At 39.9% G+C, this 25,544-nt stretch overlaps 2 protein-coding genes across 10 annotated transcripts in view; one reads left to right on the forward strand and one right to left on the reverse strand.

The window, feature by feature from the left end:
- LOC127058771 (neurabin-1-like) overlaps nt 1-7,656 on the forward strand; it is a 74,520-nt gene extending 66,864 nt beyond the window's left edge. For all 4 annotated transcript variants that reach the window (XM_050968975.1, XM_050968974.1, XM_050968977.1 and 1 more), the window contains 2 exons: nt 2,433-2,621; nt 6,035-7,656. In XM_050968975.1, coding sequence (XP_050824932.1) covers nt 2,433-2,621; nt 6,035-6,202 — 357 coding nt within the window. In that variant the 3' untranslated portion in view covers nt 6,203-7,656. The remainder of the gene's footprint in view (nt 1-2,432; nt 2,622-6,034) is intronic.
- PDK1 (pyruvate dehydrogenase kinase 1) overlaps nt 1-25,544 on the reverse strand; it is a 94,751-nt gene that overhangs the window by 53,626 nt on the left and 15,581 nt on the right. For 3 of the 6 annotated variants that reach the window (XR_007776454.1, XR_007776453.1, XM_050969051.1), the window contains exons 7-11: nt 20,175-20,251; nt 14,878-14,976; nt 12,754-12,864; nt 11,214-11,327; nt 10,940-11,101 (exon numbers count right to left, since the gene is read on the reverse strand). Coding sequence is in view for 4 of the 6 variants with exons in the window: in XM_050969051.1 (XP_050825008.1) it covers nt 10,961-11,101; nt 11,214-11,327; nt 12,754-12,864; nt 14,878-14,976; nt 20,175-20,251 (542 nt within the window). In the remaining 2 variants the exon portion in view is untranslated. Of the gene's footprint in view, nt 1-8,241; nt 11,102-11,213; nt 11,328-12,753; nt 12,865-14,877; nt 14,977-20,174; nt 20,252-25,544 lie in introns of those variants that run through there. The other 3 variants (XM_050969050.1, XM_050969052.1, XM_050969053.1) reach the window with 1 other exon arrangement.

Consider the following 25,544-nt stretch of genomic DNA (forward strand, 5'->3'; position numbering starts at 1 on the left):
CAAAGGGGCTGGAAAGCAGCTGGATCTGGCCAGCTGAGAATTCCCTTCATGTGAGGGAGCTCTCAGCTGGCATAATCAGTGTACCTGGCTTTTGCACTGCGACTCTAATGTAGGAGGGTCTGGGTCAGGAAGGAGTATCTGAGGATATGACTGGGTCACAGTGCCTTGGAGTGTTGCCAGCAGGAGTAGGTTAGCGCAGCTTGACGGCCAGCAGCACAGATCCTCCCTGAGAGCCAGATAACTGTACCAGATTCCCTGAGGGACCTGATTTCTCCTGTTGTATGAAGTGGAAACTTAGTGTATTAGAGAATCTGGGCCTGTTTATGTAATTGGAATACATCCTCTTAAGTATTAATATTCTGGACTGGCAACAATAAAATTGTAATACAGGCACCGTAGATTAAAGAAACAAAATATAAATCTGATAAGTAAATTTTTAACTCCAGATTTCATGTACTTTGTATAACTTTAAATATATTTGGATAATATTTTACTTTACTTTTAGCTTTGACAACATATATATTCTTGTTTTCTTACTTCTGTTGAGGAGGCCTCAACAGGACTGTCCATTAACCTCATACCGTGGTCAGATTTGAACGGTTGAAAGTACAAATTAAAACTTCTGAGTATCTCTAGCAGCTGCTAGTATGGCATGGAGATTAAAAGTAATGTTGCTTTTGGCTTATATAAGACTTGCAATGAGTAGTATAACAAGCCCTGTTCTTTCTGCTGATGGTTGTTCCCCCTAGATAAACACATTCAAGATTGTCCTGGAAAATAGGTGTCAAGTAGACTTGTTCACTCTCTGCCCAAGCTGTGTTCACAAAAATTAGGATTCCCAATAGCTGTTCAGTTTAAATGTTCGTACTCATTGTTCGTTACTCACAATCAAATATGAAAATGTCTGTTTGAATAATACATTCAATTCACAGATCTTAAAGTGTAAATTGGCAGATAATTTTAGTTGCCTTTACTGCAATCAGAGTTTTAATCCCCATGAACCTGAGCTGCAGTTTAAAAATATACATATATATATATTCTGAGTCTTTTGGTGCTACAGACATCTGGAGCTTTTGTCCTCCTAATATATATATATTTTGCATTACTGCATCAGATCAAGGAATTCTGAACTCTGGTACTTTGTCAAAAGTATATTGTTTTCAAAACTTTTTTTTTTTTTTTTTTTAATTCTCTTCCATTCCCATTAGCAGTTTGTACAGTGGATTTTCTCTCTGTACTTCAGGAATCTACTGCCTGATGTCTTAAGTAGAAAACTTCACTGTCTCTATCCAGATACAGGCATTACATAAAATACTTCAGACAACATTGCTTAGAAGATTGTTTCCTCATCCATTTTGTAACAATTGTGAGGTCTCTCTTGTGTATATCAACTAGGGTGGAGGCAGGCACAAACTCTTTTGTCCTGAATAGACAAAGACCTCATTGTTTCCAGTAAAAGTAAGAGAGAGGTTCTCAAACTTTGACATAGTGACCCTCCCTAAGTTAAAAATAGTTGTGCCTTCCCTTCGGTTAAGAGAACACAAACAACTGAAAATCCTATACAATGCAAGAATACAAGTGGTAAAGTAGGAGGGCTGTGATCGAACTGAAAAGTACAATAAATGCACAGTATGCAGGAGCTGTCTTTCCTTTCACTATTCAGTAATGGGAAAGACCCTTCTCTACACATCTTCCCTGTTCATTGTCCAGTACATCCTGCAGTTGTCTGGACAGGACGGAGGCACATTCTTGTGGGTCCCTGCCCTTCAGCTCTACGTTTAATTCACCTTTGTCTCCCCTTCTCCTGTGTGAGAAAATGAAAGGAGCAGGTAGCTGCTGCTCCACCTGCCCACATGGACCAGCCATTCAGGCTTTTCACAGGCAGGGAGCAGCCTCTTTGTAGGCGCTAGCAAGCCCTGCAGCAGCCTCTGTTGGGGGCAGCTGGAACTGTAGTCCAGTCTTAGCAGCTGAGGCTACCAGCTGGCATCTAGCAACAGTTTTAGACTTTCATTAGAAATAAACTTCTCAGACAGAACTAAAATGCCTTGCAGATTTTCTTCCTTACTTTTGTAATGAATTTTGTCATCGTGGCTACTGTGATGCTTTTATATGTCTTGAATTTTAAAAAAAATTTAACTGTGACTACAAGTTATGAGGCCCTCTTAAACAAATGTTAAGTTTTGTAGAGGAAAAATACGATTTTTAAAACTTTTAAAATCCAGTTACTTAAATTTAGATCAAAATATTTTCATTAAGATACCTAACTTTCAAGTTCAGAACTCCGTGTGAATTGATTTTGAGTGATAGAATTGTTAGTATTAAAATATGCACTTTGTTACCCAAACCCAGCTGGTAACTGAAATTTGATGTATAGTTAAGTGGGGGAAATGTTTCATTTTAAACTATTCACTGTAACTTTCTTGGTTGGTTAGGCACTAGATGATGAATGTGCAGCAACAGGAAAACAAAATCAGTGGCATAGTAGACCAATTTCAGAGTGGACAACCCAACAGGTATGCCATTGGTTGATGGGGATGAACATGGAGCAATATATTGCAGAGTTTACCGCCAAGAATATAGATGGACAGCAATTAATGCTGCTTGACAGTGATAAGCTAAAGGTAAGCACATGCCCCTGTGTGTATTTGTAATTTATAAATGTTAGAAGTTTATGATTGCCAGTTCATATAAACTTCTTTTAAATATAGATACTTATCCTTTTCCTGTTCAGGCATTGATGAACATTTTTTGTAATATAGAAGCCTTTCCTTGCATGTTTTCTTGATTCGTAGCTGGATTTTTAAAAAACCCGAGAGAGACAATCAGCTGCAGCCTTGAGGCAGTCATCTTGCCTCTGATATTTGCATGCTGCGTATCCATTCCAGCTCTTCTTTGTTCATTCATATTATTAGACTACTTTTTGGATTGGCAAGGTGTCATTGTAAAAGGAGGTTTTCTCTGACACAGTTCAGTAAAGTGTGAAACCAAAATCTAGTGACTAATAGCGGGATTAGAATATCTTTTTCTGAAGAAAAAATGTAGTTTTATGAACCTTTAACTGCTATTTAAATATACCTGTCTCTTGGAATGGATTTGCAACTCTAAATTTCCTATAACTTAACATAGAAATGTTTCCTTGGGCAACAGGGAAAACAGTATTTCATATCTTAACAGATAACTATGGGAAGTGTGGCATGCTGGTGCTTCAAACAGTCACAGTATTGCACTGGAGTTCTCCAGATATAAAATAGCACTGCTGTTTGGGAACTGAAATCAGATGTTGCCATCTGCTGATCAAAAATTGAAATGCACTCTACTCACAAATATTACTGTCCAACTTAATACAAAAGTATAATTAAGGAAGATGAAATGTATAAACACTTGCAGGTTAAAATTATGTAAGATGTTTTCAATTTTACTACACCTATCATTAAAAATATATTTGTTTTAGTTGCCTAAAAAGTACCTTGTAAGGTCCAGTTTTATTCAAAATTTAAGTTATAAACATGTTTTTGCAAACACAAGACTCATGGAAATGCTTCTATGAATTTATTTAGAAGTCCATTGGAATTTTTTTTTAAAGGGACTGCAGTGCTTGTTTACACTGAATGCTGTGCTAAAGCATAAGAACCTGGAAGTGAAATTAAAAAAACAGTCTATAGAGAAGTGAACTGTCTAGTTTATTTTCACTGTCCTACCTGAGAGAAATGCAAAAAGTAAACAAGCAAAGTAGTGTTTAAAGAGAGATTATTTACTTTGTAGATTCCATTATAACGATCTATTATGGTTTAAGTAACAGTCAAAGAAATCTATTTTTAAAAAAACTATTAAGCTGACAGGATTCTTTATATTATCCTAATATTGGATGAATACATGGCATGAACGAACTATCAACCCTTGTTCAAAAGTCTGATTGTATTGCTATCACAAGTCTACAATACCTTATATATGACACCTCAGTTGTCAGTGAGGCAAGTGATTTTTCAAAAGTACTTTGAAAAATGTGTGTGGTGATTTAGGGCCTGATCCAATACTCACTGAAATCAATAGGAGTCTGGCCACTGACTTCATTGAGTAGTGGTTTCAGCCCTTCTTTATTTTGATTTCATCCTTTCGATTTATAAAGCTACTTTCTATTAAGACATTACCCTGTGTTCTTGCAATGCTTACAATAACTGAGATAGACAATGCCCTGTTAATATTCAATATAACAAGTAGAGTCCTTTTCCATCACAAACAAATGGCTCCTAATAAGTAAATATTCCCTTCCTACATGTCTGGGTGGAAAGCTGGCCCTTACAATATTACCTGGAGGTTAACAGATCCAAGATGATGACAGACCCATGGGAAAAATGTGGCACCAAGGTGAGAGGCAATCTCAGATAATCAGTTCCCAATTACATTTAAAGCTTTAAAGCAGTGGTCCCTAAGCTTTTGAGGGTCGTGCCCTCTCCCCTTATCCCTGTCTGCACCACCACCATCACCCGGGGCTGGGAGCAGGGCCACAGCTCTGGGGAGGAAGCGCCAGCCAGCCCCTTCCTGCCCCCAGTGGCACTCATCCCTGTGCCTGCTCCCGCTCCCATCCCCAGCCTCAGCACAGCTCTGTTCCCAGTCTGGGGCCAAGGCTGGGGGCGGGGCGGGGCCAGGAGTGGAATCGCACCTGGCCACGGGCCTGGCCACTGCCATGACTTTGGGCCCCTTACATGTGGCTGTGTTCATTCGGGGGCGGGGGTGAGACTGGTAGACCTTGCAATCATTTCAGTAGAGTGGAGAAAAAAGAAACTGCAAGGTCTGAAATAAAGCACTGATGGAGAGAGAGTGTTAGAGTGCATATTTGAAAAGTTGAGGCGACTGGGGAGGAGAGATGGTGAAACAGTTGGAGAGACAATGTTGTGGGATGTGTGTTGTGGGTTTTTTGAGGATAGAAGAGACCAGGGTGGGCTTCCATTGTGAGAGGAAGGAGTCAGGGGACAAGGAGAATCTAGAAAAAGGATTAGGAAGGGAATGAGAATGGAATAATGCAGTAGAAGAGGTTGGAATGGGCTAACTGTGGCAGGTGAAGGGATTGTGGGAGACTAGGGTCAGTGCTGGCAGGGGAGAAGGCAGGAAGGAGCTCACCAAATGTTAATTCAAATTGCTAATCTCTGAAGTAAAATAGATGTTATAAAAAATCAGATTTTAAACAGCAACTAAAAATCCCTTCTCAGTTACTTGGATCTCACTGTCTCAGTGTTGTCTTTTCAACTTCATTCGTGATGATGTCTCCCTGGGCAAACACAACCTGAATTTCCAATGTAAAATCACCCTGCAGTCCCTTTAAAAAAAAAAAAAAAAAAAAAATGGGGAATTTGGAATCTTTGAGCCTGCTCCTTTTTGCTTCTAGATGAAGTGATTAAAAAAAAGCACAAACCCACTTTTCCTTAATGTGTCTTGAAACAAATTTTTCAAGTTGGATTTTGGCACTGGAAAGGTATTACTGTCACTGAGGAGAAGAGGGGCTTTTTCACCCATTAGCTTTGTTTCATTCAGTTCATTGAACTGCCAAGAATTGTATGTGACTTTGTGTTAAAAGATAGTTTTGAGTCCTGCAACTTGTTTTCATAGGTAGTTTTCTCAAGTTACTAAATATCGCAGATGATTCATCTGAGTTCAGCAACATTCTCTGTAAAAGAAGTAGGAATACAGTAACAGCAGTTCGTGTATGTAAAGTGCAGCTGCATCAAGGGAGCCAGCAGAAGGTTTAATTTAAAACAGTTTAATTTGATTTTATCACTCATTAGAAAATCTCAGGTGCTCCACTTTCTTTTAAGTGCCACATGAAACTTCTTATTCACAACAACAATACAAAACCTAGGCTAACCACCTCCCCCACCCCATTTATCAGCAAGGTGACCATCTCACATTAGTTAAAAATTGTAAATGGTCTTCTATAAATTTACTCCTTTTATCTCAGATGTAAAGATCTATACAATTTCTTGCAGCTTCTGTAATACTTTCTTGAAACCAGAGTAACTAAACACAATTTCTCTTAAAGGCTCTGGGGGTTTCCAGCCAAAACGACCGATCCACAATAAAGAAGAAAATTAAGGATATTAAAAAAACACAAGAAAAACTGGAAAAACAGAAAGAAAAAGGTCAAAAGAAGGAAAGAGAAGTTCGCAAGAGTGGCAGAGTGGTAGCTGTTGTAGAATCAAGCTGTTAACATCATCTGGTTTTATTTTAGCACAAACTTACTTCAACTTGAAGAAGTGCAACAAAATTGTATATAATTGTACAATTGGGGAGGTAAAGTGCAACAGTTTAACATGGTAGGTTATTTACTTTAATTTCTGTATTCCCTCCCTACTACATGTTCCATTAAAATGAAATAATGTTTTCAATATTTTATCTAGTTGACTCTGCCTGTACTAATGGACAATAATTTAACTTTCTGCCTTAAATACTGTGCATGCTTTTATGACTGTTAGGTAAAAACAGCATATCCCTGAAATATCCATTGAAACTTATGTTTGTGGAAAGTGGGATGTCACGTTGGGGGCGGGGGGAAAGGGTATTCATTCACATATTAGCCAACTCTTGCAGTTGACTTAAACTATAAATATTGGGTTTAATCTGATATATGGACAATAGAAAATCCAGCCATCAAGTTCAGTGTGACACTGTTTATCTGTTGCCACTAGTGTTGTATAGTGAAAAATTAAGTTTAAGAAAACAGCAATGTCAAATTTATTTAAAAAAACAAAGCCTGTATTTCAAATTTATTGAATTGTTTTCTTTAAAAACTTGTTTTCCCAGTGTTCCATTTTTAATTCAAAATTTACTGTAGTTATACGCTGATTTTTGAATTTCATTTGTTGTAACTTACTGAAAATAGTATGTTAAGTAGTTTGTGAAAACTACTTATGCTAAGCATAACACTAAGTTCTCTCTGTAAGCTACACTATGGGATGTTGGAACAGGGTGTAAACATAAATAAAATCATTTTTTACATATTTTTCCTAAATATAGTTTTATAGTTTTATGCTATGAATAAGATCCATTTGCAATGAGTATTTCTCTTTTATACTCACTACAAGACTTTTGGGGACCAAATTTATATATTTGCTAATTTTAAACAATACTGTTTTTCTATACTTAAAATACAGAGATGAGAATTGTAGAAAAATTTATCGATGCACTGGGTTTCTGCATTGTATTTAATTGTTAAATTGTAGACTATAGACTCTTTTTAAAGGAGGATTTGATTCTTGGAATAGTTTAGAACATGATTTGATGTGTGTTCTTGTGTAATTGCATAATAGCTTGTAGAAATATTACAAAAGCACTTCCTTAGATTATTTTTCAGAAAAATAATGGAATAAAAATTAATTCCGTCATGGAGTGGAATAGAAAATTTCAAGATCTTGGAATTCTGAATTGCTAGTTTAAATATTGCAATTATGTGGACCAAGTTCTCCTTTAAATATATGAATTAATGTTTTTCATTTTTAATTAAATGATCATTTCACTTCTGACATTTCTGAAGTGTTTAAAATATGGAAGATTTCTCTGGAATTCAGAAGAGGAAAAGGACTTTGTGGAAATGCACATTCACTCTACTAATTTTCAAATAAAATTTAAAGTTCATATTTCTATTAAATGTCTTCTCTATTTTTAGCTCTGTTTTAATTAAGAAAAGTAGCTTATTGTTTTGCGTAATTTTTAATTCATAGGAAATTAGTGAGTTTAAGGTAGATGATTCCTGGTATCTAGTCAGTCAATCCATTTCCAGAGGTTGAGTGGCCAAAGGAGGAGAATTTTTGTCTATCTGGGACAGGTTAGTCAGAATTCTAGAGTGTCGCAAGACCTGTAATGCCAGGTACTGTTTCCCCTCTCATCGCTGGGTCCCCTCCCCTTGGTATAATGTGAGGAACAAGTGAAGGGCTGATCCATGGAATGGAGGTTTAGTGTCCTAGGGTTTTTCCTTCTTCCAGCTCCACAATATCTGAAGGTTGGGGCCATTGAAATGAGTGCTGTATTTATGAGGATATATGAATAGTAGTTTCACAAGCCTGTCACTGCAGTGCTGTGACAGTTGAACAGGTGCAGATAAGGTGACTGGTTGTGCTGCATGAGTTACTCTTTGAAAGAGAACCTCCCTCCCTGGCACTTGAGGCCCGAAAGGGCTGGATGACTCCTTAGAACTTTTTCAGTCTCCAGTCACCCAAAGAATAAGTCAACTGAAAGTCTGATTTTTCTAAATTGCATTAATGGACATATTTATTGCTTCAATATGAAAAAAAAAATCACATTGCAGTTTAATTTTATCACACACAAACCAAAAATTCTAAATATAGGGTTGAATCCCAGCGTTTCAAGAGAGTATAACTATCCATTTCACCGCATCTGCAACCGGTTAATTTTCTTTTGATACTTAATGGCCAAGTGGCAGTGATTATTTTTCAGTACAGTAATGAAGATGTGTACATATAAAATCAATATTTTGAACCATCTACTGTAGTGAAGTAAATGAAACATAGCAAGTCAACTCATGACTAGGAGTAAATACTGCACACTCTGAAATTTACTAAACAGTTAATTTCCACCACAGCCAGTGGAAGAGGAAAAAACTACTGAAATATCTACATTGGATTACTTTGCTAGGGGCCCAGAACTTTTGTTCTCATACATCTTGATTATGTTAAGCTGTGGGTAGCAAAGATACAAGCAAAGGTTTCTACTTCATTAATTCCACATGAAAACTCTCTTGTATTCTTTGGATAGATCATTATTGCAGGCGATCTGTTAGTAATGTCTAAGAACAAATATGGGAAATCATTCTAAAATCAGTTCAACTGAATTCTTAAGTGGAAATATGATTAAATATTTAACATGTTAAAGTATATGTTTCAAAACGTATTTATTTTAAAAATCCATGCTATTATTTTTAGCATTAGGCTGTCAAGAATGACTTGCAAATGTTTAGCAAACACTTCCCTCCTTTATATAAATGTTGACCCCATTCTACAAACCCTTTTCTGCCTGGATTCAGTTGCAAGACTGGGGCATTAATTTGAGTAGGAAATAGTCTTACATTGTATTGCCTTTTAGGCACTTATATACAATGGTGATATGCCACACAAACAAAATTTACCCTCACAACATCCCTATCTATCCTCCATTTACAAATGAGGAATTCACCTGAAGTCATCTCTCACAAAACAGGACTATAGCATACTTATCCTTCCAGCTTCTTTCCTTATCTATTCAATAATAAGAAATCACAGGGTTGTGATCAAGCAGACCTGTTTAAGTCTTGTCATCCTCTGCTCTATTTTGACCTGGTAGACTGCTGAAAACTCTGTGCTTTCTGGCACATGCATCTCTCTCACCCTCATCTATAGAGCAATTAAGGATCGGTCATTTGAGTTAGGCGCTGGGACTGCAAGTGCTTCTCTGCAGCATTCTAAGTTTTTGGGGATGTGAGAATTCAGTGGAATGTACACGCATGACCTGGAGGTATTACAAGGGCTTAAATAGCTGGTGTCAGCAGAAAAGTTGAAGCTATCAACACTGTTGCATCCCTCACTAGAGAGAGCAGATATACCTAAAATATTATAGGAAAAAAGAGCATAGCAAAATAAAGTTGATTTTTAACATTAATTGTACTCTTTAAATACACCTGGTTAACTGGTAGATCCTGTTGTCCTACTATACACTGATCTGCCCAGTAAAGATGCAGATTTTGCAATAGAGTTTCTCCATATTAACAGTAGTTACCTAATCTATGATCCCAGAGTTCGAGGTTTACCAGAATGTCAAAACCACTGACTACCAACAAATGGTATTTGGACATTACCTGCAGAAAGAGAGAGGAAGACTTGCAAATCTTTACTGTAAACCCTCAGAAGCTGCTATTTCACAGTAAGTAAGTATGCCAACTTCTGTTTCTCATGAATTTTCAATACAGTTCTCAGAAGACCCATAACTGGTATTTTATACCTGCAATGCATTATACCAGAGGCAGCAGTTAAGATTGGATTTTCAAAAAGAAAGCTTCATTTTTTAGAATGATTTCCACAGCTGATAAACTGTATAGGCAAATACAACTTGAGAATCGTTTAGTTTACAGCTGTTGCCTTGCCCCTCTGATTAATCTACTACTAGTAGTAGTATGTACTGATTCACTGATTTCAGAACAAAGTAAAACAACACGATTGCCTATTAGAGCTTCTGTACTTGAATTCAAATATTTGTTTCTAATTTTGCTAAATTTATTCAGGTTTGTAAAGTGCTTTTGAGCTCCTTAGGTAGAAGATGGTAGAGAAATGCGAAAGGTTGCCTAATGGGTTTTATAAATCTATTAATGCTTTAAATAACTACTTTAATGTTTTGATCATTTGATAACTTCATCCAATGCTTAATACAAAGAATTGGCATTAGCAGTTCTGGTGAGCTGCTATTTATTTCAATAATGCTTCCATTAGGAGAGTTTAAGTTGTGTGAACTGTGCTATTCAAGCCAGCTGTGAAATAAGTTATCCTAGACCCTGTATAAAATCTAAAATTACTGCTCCAGAACTAAATTGGAAATACAAAGTGGAACAAATTACAGGTGTACTTCTTAAACTACATACATGTCTACCCCGATATAACGTTGTAAAGCAGTGCTCCGGGAGGGCGGGGCTATGTGCTCTGGTGGATCAAAACAAGTTCCATACAAAGCGGTTTCACCTATAATGCGGAAAGATTTTTTGGCTCCCAAGGACAGCATTCTATCAAGGTAGAGGTGTACTTGGTTTTAATTCAGTTAATTCCTTAAAGTAGTACTGGAAAACAGTTATGAACTTCAACTTCTTATTACCTACTAAAAACATTTCCACATCAAGTATTTGAACCATGTTTGGTATAAACCTGCTAAAACAATCTCTTTGCAAACAGACAACAAAAGCATGTTTTACTTTTTCTGGACTGTTGTACAATTATATACTGCGGAATGTGGTCATGTCCTTTGGCTCACTGCTTGGCACACACCAGTCATCTGCTTCATGGTTTTCTACATAATGTTTCCAAGCTGATTTGTTATACACAGGAAGCCTTTCGATTGATTCTGTTGATAAAGCCTGTAAAGAGAGCAGAAGCTATAGTGGAGTCTATTTTGCTGAGCATTTATTAAACTTTTAATTAAAATTACAAGTTACATTAAGACTGGTACCAAAAGATGGTAAACTATACCTTAATGTAGATAACTGCATCTGTGCCATACCCCTCTAAGGAATACAGTTTCAGATCTCCTTGGAAGTACTGTGCGTACAAACGTGATATAGGCAAACCATAACCAAATCCAGCCTGATAGAGGGAGGAGATACAAAAGCAAACTTGAGTTAACTGCATCATCTGCAGAAGATCTGTCAGCATAGCAGACCAATATCTGTACCACTTAAATTTAGAGGAAATCCAGCTAGGGTCAGCATATTGCTGGATCCATGTTAGCATTTGAGAAAAGTAATCACTTATATAGGACCAGAGAGGAGCTGAGGACTCCAAATCTTAAGTATTACTTCTCCCTACCCCAATGTTTCCAAGTTTCCCTCCTTTCCTACCCATTTACCCAAAAACCTTCTTAGTTCTTTGTGGGGAGGGAAGGGGAGGGGACTGCAAGGAGTAAACCTTCCCTCTGATGTCTGCTATACAACACAGTGCTATTACTTGCAGCTATCCCGAGGCAAGAGCACTGTGGAAGTACTCTGCCTTGCTGTGAAACATTGGATGACTATCTCTAACCCCATGGAGCCACTAGTCTGGCTGTTGCTGATCTTTAGAAGGCAGAGACTTAAGACAGATGTTGGGCCACCTGCCCTCTCATTTGCAATCTTAAGAGGCAACCTCCTTAAATTTGCTTGTGGCCTACGCTATGAAAGTCTGACAACCCTTCCTAAATTGTTAACAATTAAACACTGAGCAAAATATTATGATGCCTTTCACTTAATCACTAGTTCAATGTGTGCAATATCTCTGGAACCAAATAATTTGATTAAAGGTACTTTCACTGTTTATTTTGATGGTTTTAGACTGGTGGGAATTATCCAATCACTGGATATAGAAAAATGTTAATAAAATAGGCCAATATAAAAAAGGAGTCCAAGGCAGAGTAATGTGATAACATCAATTGGAAGTTGACAGTGGGTCCAATGCCACATTTCTTACATATCTTAAAACATCTACTGAAGCCACTAGGAGTTTGCCAGGACCATTGGAGTAAGCTCTTTATCTGTAGGACCACATGCTAAATACTTTTGTTTTTGTCAAGATTATACAACTGAACAGCTATTTCACTCAAAACGACAAGTATGGACTTGTTCCAAAAGAAGGGGCAATTTTAAAACCAGAAGTTCCTAAAATCCTAAATTAATTTTGTTTCCTTCTCTGCTTCCAGAACCAAAGTCCTGTACTTGCCCAGAAACAGATTACAGAAACTCCTACAACAGTTCAAGGAATATCGCTCCTTGTTCTTTCCTCCTTCAGAGCTTGAAGAAACAGAATTTCAAACTCAAATTTTGGTTAATAGTGTTTTTCTTATTTACTAGTAAGGCTACAAATTCTGTTTAATGCTGTAAGAGTCTAAAAAATTTTTTTTCTTTCAGAAAGGCACTTTAACTTTTTACACCAGAATTGCTAGACTATTCACTTATCTGCAAAACACATAGTAGTACAAAGATACAGGTAATTTCTGCTTCCCAACTATCGGAGGACAAAGGAAAAAAGGCTTACAGACCAGAGGTGTTGCTCGTGATGTCTCAACACGGGGACGTGGTGCAGTTGAATACATATAGTTAAACAGTCCATCAATTTTCCTCATCGGAACACCGCCACCACGATCGCTTATCTACAAAATGAATGAACACGCTTAACTTTAGGTTCTTTGTATATAAAAGAGAACAGAAACACAAGCTGATTTTCATAAAGAATAAAGTACAATGGAAGTCTGAAGACTATACAGTCTCAAGTTGTCCTTATTAAATCATTGGATCAGACTTACCGTATATACTCATTCATAAGCCAATTTTTTTTAGTAAAAAAGGGAAACACCAGAGAAGCGGGTCAGCTTATGAACAGGTATAGAGAGGGAGAGGTGGGGAGCAAGGAGAGGCAGCACAGGTAGAAAGGAAGAGGTGGTGCCAGAGTGTCTGCTTCTGGCCACGCTGCTCTCCCCTCAGCCTCCAAAGCGGCTGCAGCTCCAGGGCTGGCAGGCTGTGGCTGTACCGCTCGGTCCCACTCCCCAGAGCGGGCTGTGGCTGTGGGGCCCAGCCCAGCCCGATGGAACATGTGGCCATGCTGCCTGGTCTGGCCCGCTGGAGCAGGCTGTGGCTGTGCTGCCTAGCCTGCCAGAGCAGCTCTAGCCAGGCCAGAGACATCCTCCCCAGATAAAGTGGGAAGGGATAGGATAGGGAGAGTGGGGGTCCCGGGGTGGGGTCATGTGGGAGGTGGTCACAGGGGTTACTCCCCTGACCCCCAGTTTCTCCCCCCACAAAAAAACTTCCCCACCAGTTGCTGTCCCAGCCCATCAGGGTAAGCAGTCGGCGCGCCGGGACACTTTGTTTACTTAGGTTTACCTCTGTGCCTGTGGATGCTCAAGGTAAACAAACCTCTTGGCCCGCCAGCAGCTTATCCTCATGGCCCAGGAACCAAAGTTTGCTGACTCCTGAATTATAGGGTTGGCTTATGAACGGGTCATAAAAATTTTCCGTATTTACTTCTCCATATTGGGGGGAGGTAGGCTTATAAACAAATCGGCTTATGATCGAGTATATACAGTAATACAGAAAATCATCATCTGATAAACCACAGCAACATATACACACAAAACCCCAGCTGAAGTTAATGATGTTTCCCAAAATGCTGTCACTAAAAATGTCCACAATTACACAGAATTACTTAAGACTATGTCTACACAGTCTGCAGCAAAGGGCCTCCCAACCCAGGCTGACAGACTCAGGCTCATGTTACTGCACTATAAATAGCGGTGTAGGTGGTGATTTGAAGTTACAGCTTAGGCTGGTGCTCAGGCTCTGAAGCCCACTCTTCTCCCTAGGCTTCAGCGTATGAACTGTCTACGCTGATAATTTTAGTGCAGTGGCACAAGCCCGAATTTTGACATGGGGTGGGAGGCTCACTGCTGTGGACTGCGTAGATATACCCTTAGAAGCCATACACTTACATGTTGTGCACTGCCTTTTTTTCTTCCTCACCGTCCTTCCAATTTCTAATCTTCATGTGGAAGAAGTTAGGTTCAGTAAAAGTCAGCAATGGCCATATCAACTGACTCCTATGGGTGCAAAGTTCTCAGTACTTTGGCCAGCACTCTAGGAACAAAGATGCTACATAGCTGCGCAATATATTAGTACTCATTTACTACTACAGCAAATCTGAAAATTTGTTTCTACATAGGTGAAGTCAAATTCTAAGGAAAACCTATATACTGCAACCAAAGTCCAACACTAACCATATAAGAGATGCTGCCCTTAAAAGGCAAGGCCTAACATAGGCAGGCTTCACCTGTGCTGGACTTACTTTATTCCACACCTGTTCTGCAACTCACTCAAGCAGTTACTTCTACTTATAGGACACCTGCTCTGGACAAACTACAATGCTGGCTATCTTCCATTCCTAAATTGGCACTTTACCCTTGAACAGAAACATGGTTTATTTACATTATAGCTATGTAAAAATAAATATGCTGAAAGGCCTGAAATTCCACAAAGGTCTTATTCCTTACACAATACATTAGCAGCATTGGTACAAACTCCCAGTGTCACATCACCCATTCATAATAATATATTCCCTCCAGGTTCCAAACTATTTTCCATTAAAGTAATTAAGCATCAAACAAAGCAGTTACCTTTACAGTTAAATCCTCATTGCCTAATGTGACATGTACTTGAATAGGAGGGTAAACGCTTCCATCGGTATAGTGTTCCATTGTGGCTCTCATTGCATTCTAAGAAATATTTAAAATAAAATAAGTAGTTTTAGCGAAATCATAGATTTGATTGTAACTTTTGTGCTGTTAACATGTCAGCTTAGGAAAACAGTTTTATGTGTGCCCATTTATAGATTGTATTTCCATTTTTACTATGTACTTGTATAAAGATATAATAAAAACATATTTCTTAAAAAACATTTCCTGCTTGCTTTTTTCCACAGAAATAGCAGGACTATCAAGTCTGGTCTTCCTTGGCTTTGCTACGGTCTTACTGGGGGAGACTTAGGGTATGTCTATACTATGGGATTATTCCGATTTTACATAAACCAATTTTGTAAAACAGATTGTATAAAGTCGCGTGCACGCGGCCACACTAAGCACATTAATTCAGCGGTGTGCGTCCATGTACTGAGGCTAGCGTCGATTTCCGGAGCGTTGCACTGTGGGTAGCTATCCCGTAGCTATCCCATAGTTCCCACAGTCTCCCCTGCCCCTTGGAATTCTAGGTTGAGATCCCAGTGCCTGATGGGGCAAAAAAACATTGTCGCGGGTGGTTCTGGGTACAGCCTCACCCTTCCCTCCGTGAAAGCAGTACACAACCGTTTCCTGCCTTTTTTCCTGGGTGAACTGTGCAAACGCCATAGCACAGCAAGCATGGACCCTGCTCAGATCAAGACCGCAATCGTGGACGTTGTAAACACCTCGCGCATTCTCGTGCAGTCTATGCTGAACCAGGACCTGCAAAGCCAGGCGAGGAGGAGGTGGCTACAGCAGAGCGGCGACGAGAGTGATGAAGACATGGACACAGAATTCTCTCAAACTGCGGGCCCCTGCGCTTTGGAGATCCTGCTGGTAATGGGGCAGGTTCTAGCCATTGAACGCCGATTTTGGGCCCAGGAAACAAGCACAGACTGGTGGGACCACATAGTTTTGCAGGTTTGGGACAATTTGCAGTGGCTGCGAAACTTTTGCATGCGTATGGGCACTTTCATGGAACTTTGTGACTTGCTTTCCCCTGCCCTGACATGCCATAATACCAAGATGAGAGCAGCCCTCACAATTTAGAAGTGAGTGGCAATAGCCCTCTGGAAGCTTACAATGCCAGACAGCTACCGGTCAGTCGGGAATCAATTTGGAGTGGGAAAAATCTACTGTGGGGGCTGCTGTGATGCAAGTAGCCAAAGCAATCATTAAGCTGCTGCTTCAAAAGGTTGTGACTCTGGGAAATGTGCAGGTCATAGTGGATGGCTTTGCTGCAATGGGATTTCCTAACTGTGGGGGGGCGACAGATGGAACCCATATCCCTATCTTGGCACCGGAGCACCAGGACACCCAGTACGTAAACTGCAAGGGGTACTTTTCAAAGGTGCTGCAAGCACTAGTGGATCACAAGCGACGTTTCACCAGCATCCACATGGGATGGCCAGGAAGGGTTCATGACGCTCGCATCTTCAGGAACACTACTCTGTTTAAACGGCTGCAGCAAGGGAATTACTTCTCAGACCAGAAAATAACAGTTGGGGATGTTGAAATGGGTGTAGTTATCCTGGGTGACTCAGCCTACCCCTTGATGCCATGGCTCATAAAGCCATACACAGGCAGCCTGGACAGTAGTCAGGAACTGTTCAACTACAGGCTAAGCAAGTGCAGAAAGGTGGTAGAATGTGCATTTGGCCATTTAAAGGCGCACATTACTGACTAGCTCAGACCTCAGCCAAACCAATGTCCCCATTGTTATTGCTGCTTGCTGTGTGCTCCACAATCTCTGTGAGAGTAAGAGGGAGACCTTTATGGCGGGGTGGGAGGCTGAGGCAAATCACCTGGCCGCTGATTACGCGCAGCCAGACACCAGGACGATTAGAAGAGCACACCATGAAGCGGTGCGCATCAGAGAAACTTTGAAAACGAGTTTCATCATGGGCCAGGGTACAGTGTGACTGTTGTGTTTGTTTCCCGTTGATGAACCCCACCCTTGATTGACTCATTCCCTGTAAGCAACCCACCCTCCCCCTTCGATTTCAGCTTGCTTAAGGAAATAAAGTCACTATAGTTTAAAAATCATGTATTCTTTATTAAAAAGTCATTATAAAAAGAGGGAGAGAACTGACAAGGTATCCCGGGTGTGGTTTGGGAGGAGGATAGGAGGGAAGGAAAAGGCCACTAAAAATATTTCAAAGTAATGACAGCCTTTTGGCTGGGCTGTCCACGGGGGTGGAGTGGGCGGGTGCATGAAGCCTTCCCCCACGCATTCTTACACGTCTGGGTGAGGAAGATATGGAACATGATGAGTGGTGAGGGTGGTTTCACAGGGGCTGCAGCGGCACTCTGTGATCCTGCTGCTGTTCCTGAAGCTCCACCAGATGTCGGAGGATGTCAGTTTGATCACGCAGCAGCCCCAGCGTTGCATCCTGCCACCGCATGTCTTCCTGCCTACACCTCTGATCTTCCTGGCGCCACCTCTCATCTCTAGCGTCCCTCCTGTCCTCACGTTCATTGGCATCTTTCCTGTAACTTGATACCACGTCCTTCCACTCATTCAGATGAGCTCTTTCATTGCAAGTTACTTTCATGATTTCCAAGAACATTTCGTCTCGTGTCTTTTTTTTCCTCCGCCTTATCTGAGATAGCCTTCGGGATGGAGTGGGGAGGCTTGAAAAATTTGCAGCTGTATGAGGGAGGTAAAAAAAGGAGAGAGGTATTTAAAAAGATACATTTTACAGAACAATGCTTATACTCTTTCATGGTGAACAACACTATTCATCTTACGTAGCACATGTGATTTCACTACGAGGTCGCATTTTGCATCTTAATATTGAGTGCCTGCGGCTCTGGTGTTAGAGATCTCACAGGTCTGGGCAGCAGAATTCAGCTTGCATGCAGCCATGGTAAGCCATTGTCTTTCGGCTTCTGCAGCCTTCATATACACAGTGCCCTCCTTTCCCAAATACCAAGCAAATCCCGTTCAGTGCTGCTTCTTTCCTGTTAACATGCAGCAGCAGAAACCACCCCCTCATCCAATTCTCTGGGATGATCGCTTTACCCCTCCCCCCACCGCATGGCTGGTATCATAGAAGATCAACCCCTTTCCCCCCCCACTGTGTGGCTGGTAGCAGGGAAGATCCCTGCTAGCCAAACGCGAAAAAGCTCAGCGCCATATCCCCCCGCCCTCCCCGCACTTGGCTACCTGCAAGGAAGGATTTATTTTAAGCAACAGGCAAAACAGCCCAGTAGGAATGGCCATCTCTGTCCCCTTAATTAAATTCCTGAATTTCAACCAGGTTACCATGAATGATATCACTCTCCTGAGGATAACACAGCGAGATAAAGAATGGATGTTGCTTGAATGCCAGCAATCACCGGGACCTTACGCAGGTAGGCTTTGTCTTGCAATGATACCAGATTACTTGCTACATGCATGGCGTGGTCAAGTGTCCTACCATGGTGGACGGAATAAGGCTGCCTTGCCCAGAAACCTTCTGCAAAGGCTTTTGGAGTACCTCCAGGAGAGCTTCATGGAGATGTTCCTGGAGGATTTCCGCTCCATCCCCAGACATGTTAACAAACTTTTCCAATAACTGTACTGGCCATGAATGCATCCCAAGTCCTCAGGGCAAATCAATCATTAAACGCTTGCTTTTAAACCATGTTTTATATTTACAAAGGTACACTCACCAGAGGTCGCTTCCATGGCTTCATTGTCTGGGCAAGTGGCTTGGGAGGGCTGGGAGGGTAATTCCGTCTGGGTGAGAAAAAGCTCCCGGCTGTTGGGGAGAACGGAGTGCTGTGTGCTCTCTGCAAGCTCGTCCTCCTCATCTTCCCCGTCCGCAGAATCCTCAGTCATGGCTGAGATTACCACCCCCACCTCGGAATCCACGGACAGGGGTGGTGTAGTGGTAGCGGACCCCCTTAGGATTGCATGCAGCTCAGTGTAGAAGCGGCATGTTTTTGGCCCTGCCCCGGACCTTCCGTTGCTTCTTTGGTTTTCTGGTAGGCTTGTCTGAGCTCCTTAACTTTCACTCTGCAATGCACTGAGTCGCTGGTGTGGCCTCTCTCCATCATAGCCTAGGAAATTTTTTCAAATGTTTTTTCATTTCGTCTTTTGGAACGGAGTTCTGTTAGCACGGAATCCTCTCCCCATACAGCGATCAGATCCAGTACCTCCCGTGCGGTCCATGCTGGAGCTCTTTTTCGATTCTCAGGAGACTGCATTGTTACCTGTGCTGATGAGCTCTGCGTGGTCACCTGTGCTGGTGAGCTCTCCACGCTAGCCAAACAGGAAATGAAATTCAAAAGTTCGCGGGGCTTTTCCTGTCTACCTGGCCAGTGCATCCGAGTTCAGATTGCTGTCCAGAGCGGTCACAGTGGTGCACTGTGGGATACCACCCGGAGGCCAATACCGTCAATTTGCAGCCACACTAACCCTAATCCGATATGGTAATACTGATTTCAGCGCTACTCCTCTCGTCAGGGAGCAGTACAGAAACCGGTTTAAAGAGCCCTTTATATCGATATAAAGGGCCTCGTGTGGACAGGTGCAGCGTTAAATCGGTTTAACTCTGCTAAAATCAGTATAAACGTATAGTCTAGACCAGGCCTTGGAGATGTATATCATGAGCTAGCCTTATTTTATTGGGAGAGGAGCTGAATTCTTACAGAAACATCCTCTCTAAGGATTAATTAAGCCACTGGAGTTAAATACTAGCGACTGTTAATAAAAAAAGTTTTACACAGACTCTCTCTCAATTATCACCTATCAATGTTGTGTGATATCATAAATTCACTGGTTCTCCAACCAGAGTGAATTTGAAAAAAAAAGTTAGTAGTCTATAGGCATATGAAAAAGCATAGCTTTAGTTCTGAATTCCTTCACTAGTGTGATTAAATTACATTTGCATAGGTTCAGTATGTTAGAAAAGTATCTGAAGAGATGTGGCTTGATATGGAAGCCTTAGTATTCCTGCATGAATGATTAAGATAAAGGACACATTTTCAAAGCCTCTGATTTTACACACAGTCATCTGTGTACAAATGATGAGATTTAGACGTCTACCTACCTGATCTGTGGGTGCAGTCAGGAACTTAGATGTCTGAATCGTGCTATTGCAGATACAAATTTGCAAGTTGTTATTTAAAAATTGGTTCAACATGTCAAAGAAATACACATCTCAGAACACAAACATGCCATGCAGATTGTGTAATCCGACTGTACAAACCTTGAAAAGTTCAAAAACCATGTGATAGAGATGGGATGGTACATATACTACTTGGATGGGTTGTCCTGATGATTTTGCTGGAAAAGAAAGTAACCTAATCAATTAGACAACATACTGGAAGCCCACTATTAGTTTTGGCAATATCCAAGTAGTTCAAATAACAAACAGAATCTGGTTTTGTTTTGATAGTTTTCACTGATAAAACACAGTACAGGGAAATGAAAAGAAAATTTGAATAGAAATCATGAAAACATTTGTTACTATAATGTTTGTCAAAACTCATTCATAATTCTATATTCTTTCAGAGTTTTGAAACTTTGTTTTAATGTATTTGTAGAAATTTTAAAAGCTATTTCTGCTAGTAATATTGCATTTGAGTACATAATGTGTCTGAACAATAACTGCAGTACAATGTGTTCTTGGATTCATTTGTCTATTTAAGGATCTGCTGATGTATCCGGAAATCTTTGATAAATATTCTATTTGTAGATAGTTCTGCTCATCTTGGTTTCCAAACCTCTCTTTGTTCTCTCTCTTTAAAACAAACAAAAAAAAAATACTAGGAATATTTTCATGAATTGATTTTTCTTCTTTTTTGATCACTAATCCAGGACTAGTGCTTGGAAAAGATTACTGGCCCTAAAAATATTTCCATCAGTTCACCAAGCTAATTACCTTTGTAATAGTCTTTCCCATGCTGTTTTAGCAGCCAATACTTCATGAACCAGTACAGTTAGAGATTAGTGCTGTATGCCATCTGAGATGTCAAATCACATGGAAAAATTATTTTTACCTTAGCAGGTCAAAAATATTGGCTCTTAAAATAGGCCAGACCTACCCTTATCACTCACTCAAGCTAGCAGTGCTATTTTACCTTCGATTCAAGTCTTAATATAGGGGGCCTCAGTTCTCAGCTTAGCCCATGCAAGTGGTGGGTGAAGAATGCACAGGTGGCCCAGGATCTGGGAAGGGCAAAGGTGGCTTTGAACTACCTTTGTGTTTCCATCATTGGGCACAGAGCCTATCCCTCAGTGTAAGATGCACTAGCTGCTATGGTCCTATTGTTGGTGTCACTAGGCATAACCCTAGGTAACTCGGGAGGGTGGTAGACCACAAGTGTCAATGAAGACCTCCTGTTGTAGGCCTCAATGAACCAATGTTCCTCCATGTTAAACAGTTTGTGGAACCTAGTGTAATCTAATATGTTGAGAGCTGTAAAATGTAATGTCAGCCGTTAGTTTTCTGATTGTAACAGCCAGTTCCCTGCTGTAACACACTGGAGCTAAATTGAAGCAAGTTTCAAGGCCGCTTTTAGATACAGTATACGTGTCTCAGCAGTGGAGAGGAGGGAGGAAGGGGGAAGACAAAAGATTGAGTGAGAAAAGATACTGCAGCTGGATGGGAAAGGATGAGGGAGTGAGAGATCAACTAGTCAGCAAGAAAAAGTTCTCAGAAAGCAACTGGGATATAAAAGGAGGAAGCCGCTTGTGTAGAGGTGCTGGATCTGAGGCATGCTAAGTCTCCCAGCACCGCTTTGAGATCTCAAATAAACTTTTTTGCTTCTCCACCCTGGTGTGTTTATTGGCGCTACGCACTCTGAGCAACGAACCACTGTTGCTTGCCTTGGGCACCCTCTGTGCCTGGAACACTATGGTACCTTTATAGTAGTTAGGCATTCCTGAGGTGCAGAGAATCCCTGGCCATAACTTTACACCAGCCATAGGATGAAGTTTAGAAGCTTTTCTCCATTAGAGGCTCTCCCTCCCCCGAGGTGATCCTCCTGTAGCCGGCTATGTCAGTTTTAGATCCAGGCTGCACTGCCAGAATGGCAAAGAGCAGCCATAATGCACAGGAGAATCTGAGCTAGCAAGTATTGGACATAGATCATCAAATCTGTTCCTGAGGCTTATTCATCATCTGAAGTCCAAATCCTGCGTTTGTGATGTCATGATTAGTTGTTGTAGAGATTGAGTTGTCAGAAACAAGATTATGGAACACAATGAGTGCAGAGCCCTACAACTTCCAGGGAATGGGAGGAAGCTGAGATCTTATCTGAACATATTTCTAGTAATAAAATTGGGAAGGAGAAATAATTGTTTTTAAAAAGATGGTCTTGAAAAATCATTACACTTTACAATAATGATTAATTACACTGCAGTTACATTGCAATTACAGTGTGATTAAACTATGGCCATGCTTTATTAATTTAATGCCTGTAATTAACACTAATTCAAAAAACCAGCTGACTACATTAAAGTATAAGTACAGTGTAGCAGGACCTTGCATAATTAGTGTACCTAAAAATCTAAATGTATATATTCTAAGTATGAAACATAGTAATAATAAATAAGTCACATAATTAGTATAATAAACACAATTCCAGTTATATTAATTAGTGATGAGTTATCAAAAAGCATAACAGAGTGAGAGCAGCAGAATAAGGACAATGGACTTAAAAAAAGCAGACTTTAACAAACTTAGAGAACTGGTAGGTAAGGTCCAGTGTGAAGAAAATCTGAGGGAAAAAGGCATTCAAGAGAGCTGACAGTTTCTCAAGAGAATAATATTAAAGGCACAATCACAAACTATCCCAATACAAAGGAAAGATAGGAAGACTAGACAGACACCAATAGGGCTCCATCAGGAGCTTTTAAGAGACCTGAAAATAAGAATAAAAAATCCTACAAAAAGTAGAAATATGGACAAATTTCTAAGGAGGAATACAAAAAATAGCACAAGCCCATGTAACTACACAATCAGAAAGACTAAGTTACAAAATGAGTTACACCTAACTAGAGACGTGAAAGACAATATGAGGAGGTTCTTGAAATAAATTAGGAGCAACAGAATGATGAAAGTGTAGGTCCTTCACTTAGAGGGAAAGGAGAGCTAAAAACTGATGACATCAAGAAGGCTGACATGTTTAATGCTTATTTTGCTTCAGTCTTTAGAAAAAAAGTTAATGGCAATCAGATACTCAATACAATATTAACAACAAGGGGGAAGGAATGCAAGCTAAAATAGGAAAAGAACAGGTTGAATATATCTAACTTATATAAATATTCTTTAAATTGGCAGGGCCTAATGAAATTCACCCTAGGGTACTTAAACTAATTGAAACAATCTCAGAACCATTAGCAATTATCTTTGAGAACTCGTGGAGGATTGTTGAGGTCCCAGAAGACTAGAGCGGGCAAACATAGCAGCTGTCTTTTAAAAAAGGGAACAAAAGAGGACCCAGGAAATTAAAGCCCAATCGGTGTAACTTCAATACTTGGAAAGATACTGGAACAAATTATTAAACAATCAATTTGTAAGCACCTGGAGGGTAACAGGGTTACAAGGAATAGCCAGCAAGGATTTGTCAAGAACATATCATGCCAAATTAACCTAATTTCCTTCTTTGACAGGGTTAATGGCGTAGTGGATAGGGTAGAAGCAACAGATGTGGTATATCTTGATTTTAGTAAGGTTTTTGATACAGTCCCACATGACATTCTCATAAGCAAACTAGGGAAATGTGGTCTAAATGAAATTAGCACAAGGTAGTTACACTACTAGTTAAAGACCATTAGAGTAGTTATCAATGGTTTGCTGTCAAACTAGGAGGGTGAATCTAGTGAGGTCCCACAGGGGTCAGTGTTGGGTTTGGTACTATTGAGTATTTTCATTAATGACTTGGACAATGTAGTGGAGAATATACTTATAAAATCTAAAAATGACACCAAGCTGGGAGAGATTGCAGGCACTTTGGAGGCCAGGATTACAATTCAAATCAACCTTGACAAACTGGAGAATTGGTCTGAATTTACCAAAGTGAAATTTAATAAAGACAAGTGCAAAATACTTAACTTAGGAAGGAGAAATCAAATGCACAACTAAAAAATGAGGAATAACTGGCCAAGTGGTAGTACTGCTGAAAAGGATCTGAGGTTATAGTGGATCACAAGCTGAAAGAGTCAACAATGTGATGCAGCTGTGAAAAAAGGCTAATATTCTGGTGTGTTGTATGTAAGACATGTGAGGTAAGTGACGTGAGGAAGTGTCCCTCTACGCAGCACTGGTGAGGCCTCAGCTAGAGTATTGTGTCCAATTCTGGTCCCACATGATAGGAAAAATATGGACTAATTGGAGAGAGGCCAGAAGAGAGCAACAAAAATTATAAAAGGTTTACAAAACTTGTGAGGAAAGGTTTAAAAAAAACTCTGCATATTTAGTCTTGAGAAGAGAAGACTGAGGAGGTACCTGATAACAGTTTTCAAATATGTAAAGGGCTTTTATAAAGAGGACAGTGATCATTTGTTCTTCATGTCCACTGAAGGTAGGACAAGAATGGTCTTAATCTGCAGCAAGGGAGATTTAGGTTAGATATTAGGAAAAACTTTTCTAACTATAGGAGTAGTTAAGCTCTGGAATAGGTTTCCAAGGAAAGTTGTGGAATCCCCATCACAGGTTTTTAAGAACAGATTAGATAAAACACCTGTCAGGGACAGCCTTGGTTTACTTGGTCCTACCACAGTGCTGGGGGCTGGATTTCATGACTTCTCTAGATTCCTTTCAGCCCTACATTTCTATGATTGTATATCCAAACTGTAACTACACTGTAAACTACAGTGTGACTGATCATATTTCATAATACAATCAAAATTTCTAAGAGGCACCTGCAGCAATTTAACATGCTTTTCTCAACAAATATTTCCAACCCTTAGGCTCAGAGTGTGGAGGAAAACATATTTTACCTTGACACAGAATGATAAACTTACCAAAGTCAAAAGAATAAAACTGGTAAGTGCTTATACAACATAATTAAGGCCTCACTTTTAGTCCAACCTTAATCAGGCTTTCCTTTGTGTGCCCTCATTTTTGCTGGCATAAATAGCGGTGTATTTTTGCTCATGCAATTATTTGTAGATGCAATTTAGATTACTCTAAATTCTTGTTAGCAGATTTGCATGAATTTATTTTTAATAACTTCAGGAATGTTGCTGTTTGGATCAATGCTGCCAATATATTTTGGATGAGCTCAAGTAACTTTAATATATGCATACACGTGCATGTTTCTGTACAGTAGAACCTCAATTTTACAAACACCAATCTTATAGATGACCTTTTATACGAATCATTTTTCCCAATGGTGAAAAAAACCGAAGTCACGTAACAAAAATGATGTTGATAAAAAACAAGTCAACATTCCTTTGCGTTCGAATGCATTTATTGCATTGGAAATTGATTTGCAGGGGTTTTAAGGACTAAAAAATGTGATCCAGTGCACGATGTTTCAATTTATGTACTGTGCCCACTGTAATTTTGAGATATTCAATTTCATTAAATTTTTTTGATTTTATGAACTCAATTCCCAATTAGTTTTTA

This window comes from Gopherus flavomarginatus, chromosome 10 (assembly GCF_025201925.1).
Source record: "Gopherus flavomarginatus isolate rGopFla2 chromosome 10, rGopFla2.mat.asm, whole genome shotgun sequence".
Lineage (NCBI taxonomy): Eukaryota > Metazoa > Chordata > Testudines > Testudinidae > Gopherus > Gopherus flavomarginatus.